Source organism: Siphateles boraxobius, unplaced genomic scaffold (genome assembly GCF_051911475.1).
Source record: "Siphateles boraxobius isolate OS27281-9 unplaced genomic scaffold, OSU_SipBor_1 8, whole genome shotgun sequence".
In the NCBI taxonomy this organism is placed as follows: Eukaryota; Metazoa; Chordata; class Actinopteri; order Cypriniformes; family Leuciscidae; genus Siphateles; species Siphateles boraxobius.
Window position 1 is genome coordinate 4,413,335 of NW_027509208.1, and position 8,918 is coordinate 4,422,252.

Genomic DNA, 8,918 nt, shown 5'->3' on the forward strand with positions numbered 1-8,918 from the left:
GAAAAAAGAAGCGAGAAAGCACATTAAATGAATATACAGACACAAGAGTGTGATGCAATGCTGTCTAATGTTGTGCTGAGAAAATACAAATAAACTGTGAACCAAAACAGCTTTTGTGTCTGGTATCTGACATTCTGTCTTGAAAGGGAAGGAAAAAGTCAAATCATAAACATTAATATACGAAATGTCAGATGTATTTACACATTAGAGCACTTTAATGTTATGTTTATCAATTATATTTAAGGTGTTTTATTGTATTTTCATTTTCCGAATTTATGAGCATTTTATGGTCGATGGGTTTTGATGGTGCTTTGAACAGATTTCCGCTGACTGAACTTCATAACCCCTTCCTAGACTGATTCAACTTCAGCACACATATTTAACCATACCATAAACAATCATACAGTCATATAATATGGAGCCGTCGTCTCCAAGTTTATTATAGTTCAACATGGTGTCTTAGGCCAGTACATATCAATCAGAGAGAAATAACTCATGTTTGAGGAAGAAAAAAAAAAGAACATACACGTGACATAAATGATGAATATTGGTATGTTTTCAATTAAGCATTCAACATTTCTTTATTTTCTTTTTTATTGTGTTGTGCAGTGGTTTTCAAACTTTTAGATGCCACGGACCCACAAATATCCTCATGCGACCCCCATCCTAAAATGTTAAAGGCAGCTACCGTATATGTTTTGTATATAAAAAGACTACTTCAAACTTCATATTATAAATATGTGTAAAATATTATTTGGAAAGTATTCATTTTTTTAAAATGCCACAGTACTTTACTGTTAGATGTATTATTTATTTAAATTTTAAATTTTGCTTATTGATTTTAATCAATTTATGTATTAAATGTATACATTTTTTACTTTAATCACTTGTTTTTAATGTATAAATCAGTTTATTTTAGATTAGAATTTATTATTTTAATAATTTATTTAAATCAAATGTATATACTATTTATTTATCTCAAAATGTACTGAATGTAATGTAAACAAATGTCTTTTTTATTTTATTTCAATCAGATTAAGTTAGTTACATAGTTTTTAATTATTTATATGTAGTGGAGATATTGAATTTTTAAAAATATTTATTATTGTGTGTAGAATTTTTTTTTATTATGTCATGAGTTAAAGGGATAGATCACCAGATAATTAAAATTCTGTCATCATTTACTCACCCTCAGTTTGTTCCAAACCTGTATTTCTTTGTTCTGCTGAACACAAAAGAATTCGGTCTGTAACCAATATTTGGGGCACCATTGACTTTTTGAAATTTCATTTTTGGGTGAACTATTCCTATAAATTTTAGCTGCATATCTAATATAAAAAAAAATAAAAAATCCAAATGATTTTTACCCAGATTTACCCTATATCTGTGCAAAATCTCAGTTTTGAAAATCAAAATAAGATACAACCAGTGTTTTGTACAGTGACCAAGACTATCAGTTTACACATGGTGGTGTGTTATTGTCTTAGCTCAAGGCTTTGTTTTTGTTTTTTTCCATAACCAGGCAGGATAAGCCATGGGCCAGATGGCACAGTGGGGTCCCATGGTTACCTCATCCTGGGGACCAAACATCGCAGACACGCACATACAGCACAGACTGTTATGTAACCAAACCGTCTAGACGGTCCAGTTTATAATCGATAGTCTCTTATTCTCTGTGTATCCTGCAAAACCTTCTTTCTCCTGTAGCATGTACTGCAGGGCAGAATTATAATTATATCAGTTTAAGCTGGACCAGAGAAAAACGTTAATTGTGACACATTGGTGGGCGGGGCTTTGTCAGCTTCCAGGCCATGTGACTGAAGTTAGTAAACACGAACCAGTTTCTCAGTCCAGCAGGACATTAGACGCACAGGTCACGATGCCCTCCTCACAAAAGACGCCCCAACATACCCTTCGCACGTACACACATGCACAAATAGAATAAAACACACTCGCACTTCAAGTCTGCCACGCTGCAGCTGCTCCAGTTTCCATGGTAACGTGCAGAACAATGAGGTAAGAAGCTAGGGGGGCCAGTCTGAGTGTGCGCAGCGCACGCTTTCTTATCCACTCGCGTCGAGAGTGTGTGCGCCAGCGTTTGTTTTTGTGTATGAGTGTCTGAAAGTGCATGTGGATGTGCCCTGCCGAGAGAGAGAATTACGAGGGAGATACTCGTTCTCCTTTGTGAGAGAGGGCTTGGTCAACCAGATCTCTCTTCATAGCGAGGCAGATGGAGGGAGAAAGGCTTGACGAATGAAAAACAGGAAATGTTGAATAGAAAAGAGGGGAAAAGGCCCCAAAACATGCAGAAAATACGAGGTTTGTATGGAAAATAAAATATAGTATATAGATTTGATTCAAATTTAGTCCATTTAAGTTTACAGTAGGCCCTACCAGTCCACACTTCTGGTTTACTGTGGGGACTCTCCATAGATGTAATGGTTTTTATACTGTACAAACTGTATATTCCCCTTACACCAACCCTACCCATCACAGAAAACTTTCTGCATTTTTACATTTTCAAAAAAACTTATTCTGTATGATTTATACGCATGTTTCCTCATGGGGACCTCAATTTAGGTCCCCACGGTGACACAAGTCCCCATGAGTCTTTGTGCATTCAGGTTGAAGTCCCCACTGGAATAGAAAACACACACACACCCACACACACCCACACACACACACACACACACACACACACAAAACGTGATCCTATAGAAAAACCACACTTGGAAAGCTCCTTGTTTATGCTTCAAATGAGTGACATGGGTATTTTTATTTGACAATATGATTTAACTGTGGGTTTTTGCTTTCAAAATCATAATCCCCCTGAAAGTCATAACTTAGCAAGTTTTTTCAGGGCTGTTTGAAATATGGATGTTGCCGCCCACAGAGGGGCTTCAAGCATGTCTGAAATTCAGTTCAGCGTATAGTTTCTCAATACTTGACAGGACTCAAACACCACCATCCTTTGACAACAAGCTCTTTTGTTTTCAAAATGTCTATTTATTTTTCAAAATGAGGTATTTCAAAGTGCCGTGAGTCGCAGCACTCAATGTACATTATAGAAAAGGAGAAAAAACACTTTTTTTCCAATGACCCAGTTCTATGAACCCAATACTTACAAATATATAAACAAAGAAAGAGAAAGACAGTAAAGTATAGAAGCCTTATAAATGGAGATAGAAAGAATTTTCTGTACAAAAGAAATTAAGGTAGAAAAAAGGATAAAAACAGGATAAAGTGATATCTACTCAGAACTCATTTTCATACGAAAATATAAGTATCAAATTTAGTATGTATCAGAAGCACACTAAAGCATAAATGTAGGAATTAGTAAAGCGTGTCATAACAAAGAGATTATAAGACAAAAGAATCCAAAAACAAAACAATGTGTCCTTATATTACAAAAATCCTCCAAAATTGAGGTCTTACAGTACTTGTTAAAGGTATATAAACTTCCAGTCTAGTTTTTGGCAGCTTTTGACATCTTTATAAAAAAAACCAAAAGACAATAATCGTATACAAAAACAAGGCAGACTGAGTGTATGTTCTTTTAAAATCTAATCTATTTACAAAAGTGTCTGACATCAAGGTGCGCAGAGGTACATCCATGAGATCTAGCACCAGTGAGGTGTGAGAGATTATAGCCATTCGAAGTGTCTCGTGTCATTTGCTTGGTGTCCATTTTGCAGGAAGAGCGTGAACGCAAAGTTCATCGACCCAATCGGGTATTGAAAACTGTGTTCATAAGGGTCTTTTACATTAAGGGGAAGTTGGGTTTACCGGTAAGCACCTTCCCTCATCGTTGTGATTGGGGTGACAAAGTAAACCTGAAACATTCTTGACGTCAAAAAATGTGCAAAAAAGTGTCAGCAGTGAGTGTCCCTAGAATTCATTTTGGGCTGTAAGCCTTAGTGCTTTGTCGTTCATCATTTGACGCCGACCATTAGCCGTAAGGCATTCAGCCAATGAGCGTTTAGGGTTAGCGAGTCCTGGCCTGCTCGAGCCTGCGGAGGAGCTGTTGTCGTCGGCCCTGCAATCTGTCTTTCTCCTGCTGGAGTCGGAGCTCCTGAGCCTCAAGGGAACTGACGTACTCGGTGGCCTTCTTCAGGATGACCACCTTCGCCGCCTTGTCGTTGCGTGCCAGCTCAGGCACATGGTCGCGCAGAGTGAGGAAGCTAGAGCGCAGGTCGTTGCGCCGCTGGCGCTCCAAGATGTTATGGTTGCGCCGCCGTTCGCTGTCCTCCGAGTCGGAACATCGCGGGCTGCTGGAATCGCTCTTCCTCATCCGCTGTCCTGGTACACTGTTAGTAGGGGAGTTCGGGGAATAGTTCTGGTTCTTGCCAGTGCGTAGAGTTAGAGTAGTGCTGTTGTCGGTTCTGAGTTTCTTGCTCGGGGGAGCGCTAGGTACGTCTTGCTGGTCGGAGTAAGGGGATGGGGCTGCGTAGTTATGCTGTTGCTGGTGGATAGAGGCTGTCGCTGTCCTCTTCAGAATGAGCTCCTGTGGAGCTTTGCTCACCCCTGAGCCCAACCGCCCTCCTGTGGACGCCTGAGAGTTTGAGACGGCAGACAGGCCAGTGCCATTCACCTTGCTGGTGATGGAACGCCTTTTCTCTACCGTGACGACGTCGATCTCCTCCTCTTCTTCATCCTCTTCATCCTCTTCATCATCTTCATCATCATCGTCGTCGTCTTCATCATCATCTAGAGGAAGAGAAGGAGATTTAGGTTAGCAGGTTTGTTGTGCAACCATTCCGCTGGAGGTACACAGGTATGAACAAGCGCTCTTAACGGAAACATGCCTGTGTTTTCTCTGGGTGTGTGCACAAGTTAATGTCTTTGTGTGGGCAGATGAGACAATTGCTCAATGCAATCATCTGAACACGCTCTGTCAAACACAGAGGAGCTGGTTTCTTCCCAGACTGGACCACCTTTGATTTGACTTTGTACTTTAACACACACCCTCTATTTACGGCGTCTAATTAGGGGGTTTGCAAGTATATGGGAATTTCGTCATGTCATATTTTCTTACAAAAAGCTGTTTTGCTGTCATGTTAGACATTTCGCTTGGTGCCTTTTGGTGACACATTTCAAGTTACTGTAAGCTTAGATGGCAAAATGTCCTCAGTGTGACGCCCGAGAGCTATGTTTATGAGATAATGGACGTGATTATCAGCTAAGCCACACATGAAGACTGTTTGGCATTTATTGGAGCCCACAGCCTCTCACTTCAAAAACTCCCTACAGGAAACCGTCTGCCAGCGTTAAGGAGAGACCAAACCAGGCAATTTAGTCTCCAACAGAACACAGACAGTCAGTGCGTTCCCCTTTTCCACTGCTTTGCCGCGAAAAGGGATAACAGCACAGGCGGGAAAAACTAGCATAGTAATCGTGTGGTCCAATTATTCGCGGGCTTTGCCGAGTAACACTGATCTGATGGTGTCTTAAGCCGCTGCCCTGGAGAAGAGCCAAGCAGACAGCTGGAGGAAAGGCTCAGCTTGTTCAAAGCCGTCACCCTGTAAAGAGAAATGACCCATCATCTCTTTTTTTCCTTCCTCGTCTTTTTTTTCTGGTGATTATCATTCACTGCACCTCCCTGGAAGATTCTCTGCCCTGCCAAGCTTAGCCCAATGGGTAGGAAGGGGGGTTTGTCTTTCTCGTAGATGCACTCGCATGCCTCCTTTATAACATGCTGGTGCCCAGTGCCAGCTCTTATTCTCTCACCCACGTGTGATTGTCGTTTGGGATTTGCATTTGAAACAAGTCCTCATTTAGAAGGGAAGCGACTTATTGGGGGGCACTGAATTTAGGGGCTTGGCTTTTATGAAATCTGCCCTCACTCACACACCCCAAACATCTGAGCATGTGGTTTTATACCATTAAGAGCTCTCAATCTGAAACATAAATACATAATTAAATATAAAATAATACTTATTAAAATAACGTTTATGTTTCAAAACAATTTTGCATGTCATAAGAAACCAAATCCAATGACCTAATAAATTCCCATGGATTAATGGATGGCAGACAAGGGCATGTTTTCCTATTTAATATGGCTCAGTGACGCTATTCTCTGCATTAAATCTTTAACCAAGAGCTAATCAGCCAAATGGCTCGACATCACGGACAACATCAAATATTACCGCCATCTACTGGGTATGCAGATCGAGTAGCCTATTACATAAACTCCTCATCACCGCCCACTACTACTACTACTACCACTGAGTGTGTGTGTGTGCGCGCGCGCTTGTGTGTGAAAGACACTCTGGAATGTCACACACTAATCCGATTCAGGGTCTGTCATATGATCTTCAACAATTAACTCAATAACTACTTACAAACGAGGCCAGACTGCCAAACTTTTTAGCAGCGCAGCAGCATCACCACCATCATACTTTGCTGCTGCTGCTCATAATTATTAATAACGTTTTTTCATATAGAGTTTAGTGCGAACACTCAACACTACTATCTTTACATTAACTGCATGTAAGGAGACACTTACCAGAGTCGCTTGGAGTCTCCTCTGCAATGACTGGAGGCAGTGGTTGGCTCCTCTGCTGTGTCACACTTTGGCTGCTGCTGCTCCCGTTTCTTTTGTTGACTGGATAAGGAAAAACTACGGTAGGGTCCACACACTCCGGTATAGAGTGGCTCATTTCCGGGGGCTTGACTGTCGTGTCTTTACCGGCTTCAGTACCGGTAGAAGCAGAGACGGCTTTCCCGAGTTTCTCATTCACCACCCGCTCCAATTTCTCGCGTGCCGAGAAGCCGCTCCACATGCAGTCCTGAATGATGATGGAATTGTCCGTAGTATCCAAAACTGAGCCGAAGAGGTCTCCGTCAGGCGCCCCCCAAATATCGTCTTCCGGTAAAAGCAGAAGCTCGGAAGCCCAGTACGGGTCCGTTAATCCAAAGCCCATCAGCGAGCAATCCTCAGCCACCGCACCCAGTTCCCCCGGATCCCCTGGAAGCGCTGCCCGGCTCGGGGACAGAGGAGGAGTGGGCAGCAGCTCGAATTTCTTCCAGATGTCCTCTCCAGGCGGTGCAGCGTCTGGTCTGCAGAAGTAGAAGTCATCCTCGTCCGGGTAAAAACACGGCTGCAAGGAGTCAAACTCCAAATCGGAGTTCATTGTTTTAGCTGGCATTCTCCCTGTGAAAGACAAAAACCGATGTGTTAGAATCACCACAGCTTTTAATTTTTTTTTCTAAAAAATTGTCCCAACTAACACACTGGAGGTAAAACGGGAAAATGGCTAACACAACATCTTTTTATTAAAGACTCTCATTCTGATGTATTTTAGGTGTCATCTCACCGTCCTCACTGTGTGGACATTTTCATTAGCTCATTTAAAGTTTGAACTGTAATTGCTGCATTAAGCACGAACTCTTAATAGAAGAGCTCATGAAGATTTGTGATGATTATTATTATTATTATTAGGCTATCATCATCATTATTAAATAATGAAAATAATAACAGTGTTAGAATTATAAAAGAGCCTTTGTCCTAACGAAGACATTTGGGGGTAACGTGCAAAAAAAATTACTATTTACTGTAATATAGGCTAGTTCTTTACAGTAGACGGCGCTAAGTCAAAGATGTCTTTGAAGTGTCCTCTCTGCATTGTTTATTGTGATACCTTTCATTAACTCGCTAAACTTTGGACTGTAATTGTAGCACGAGAAACAAACTCCTTCAACAAGTCGTCAGGTAAATAGCTCAGAAATCAAATTTCGCGTAAATGAAACCAGCTAGTGGACACTAAAAGACCTGGGCGTCTTACCTCTGAGTGTGTCTTGTCCCTTCTTTATCGCAGTCACTGTGCCTCCCGTTTGGAGTCGCACATCTACCGCGGCCACTGAAGACTGTTCTGTCGCTTCTGTATTTCGGACTGTGAAGTATTATTCTCGCTGCTGGCGTTTAGGCGATGTATTGGTTCCTCCCCCGGTGGGCGGAGCTCTGGGCGAGGTATTTGCGTTTGTGGGACATTTGCTGTGTGATTTTCTTTCGAAGGAGCATTGTTTTGGTTTGTCTAAAGTGTTTAATTTGCCGATAATCAAGGAATAGCGCACCCAGAAATAAAAGTCATCAACATGTTCAAAATACGTAGCCTATGACTTCTTTAATGCATCGCAAAAGCAGATGTTGGACATAATGGCAGATCTCAGTCACTATTCATTTTCATTGTGTGGGAAAAGGCAATGAAAGTAAACTGCGACAGAGACTGTCAGTCCCCAACATTTTTCCAAACATTTTGTGTTTTCGTAAGCGTTAAGAACGACATGGTGGGTTAATGGTGGCAGAATTTTTATATTCGGATGAATTGTCCTTTTAAGGGCTTGGAGCAGATTTAAATTTGAATGGGTTTGATTTTTTCTGTACCCTGTAATCTGGCTTTATTCCGAATATAAATGTAGTTGTACACTATATAAGCATTCAAACAGGATGAAGTGTGTTGTGAATGAATCTGAGCGAGTCAGCAGCATCTCTTCTCATTGTTCGGGTCAGTGAGGTAACGGCCGATCCGCATAACATCACCAGTGTGTCTGTCGACTCACGTCTGCCGCCATGTGGGACGGACGAGGTATTTTTTATTTATTTTATTTAACCCTTTATGTATCCAGGTAAACTGTTTGAGAACCACTTCTCATTTACAAACATGACCTGGCCAAGAGGCCACAGACATAAATAAAAAACATACTACAACTGTACTACATAGTCATACACATTACACACAGAACAAGCTATTAAAATAAGAGAGGTAGACAGCAAAGGAAAAAACAAAAAACAAAACAATAAAGTGCTTAAGTATATATAAATATGGTTCAGGATTGTCAGCAGGAACAAGAGTCAACTAAGTTGTTTTGGAGATTCTGCTTATAGGGACATTGTGTAGGAATTTCTCACATCTAGCGGT

The 8,918-nt window shown here is 41.1% G+C and overlaps 1 protein-coding gene across 1 annotated transcript; it reads right to left on the bottom strand.

Annotated features, from left to right (window-relative positions):
• Positions 1-2,985: 2,985 nt before the first annotated feature.
• Positions 2,986-7,999, bottom strand: mycn (MYCN proto-oncogene, bHLH transcription factor). Its single transcript, XM_077221167.1, has 3 exons — positions 7,785-7,999; positions 6,506-7,153; positions 2,986-4,707 (listed from the first exon to the last, which is right to left on the bottom strand). Exons 2-3 carry the CDS (start codon positions 7,146-7,148, stop codon positions 3,986-3,988), a joined length of 1,365 nt encoding a protein of 454 aa, XP_077077282.1. The 5' UTR covers positions 7,149-7,153; positions 7,785-7,999; the 3' UTR covers positions 2,986-3,985.
• Positions 8,000-8,918: the final 919 nt, after the last annotated feature.

Excerpts from the sequence above, each read along its gene's own strand:
- mycn (XM_077221167.1), bottom strand. The coding sequence starts at position 7,148 with ATGCCAGCTAAAACAATGAACTCCGATTTGGAGTTTGACTCCTTGCAG. Across the intron at positions 4,708-6,505 it reads GGAGACTCCAAGCGACTCTG|ATGATGATGAAGACGACGAC; the intron begins GTAAGTGTCTCC and ends CTCTTCCTCTAG.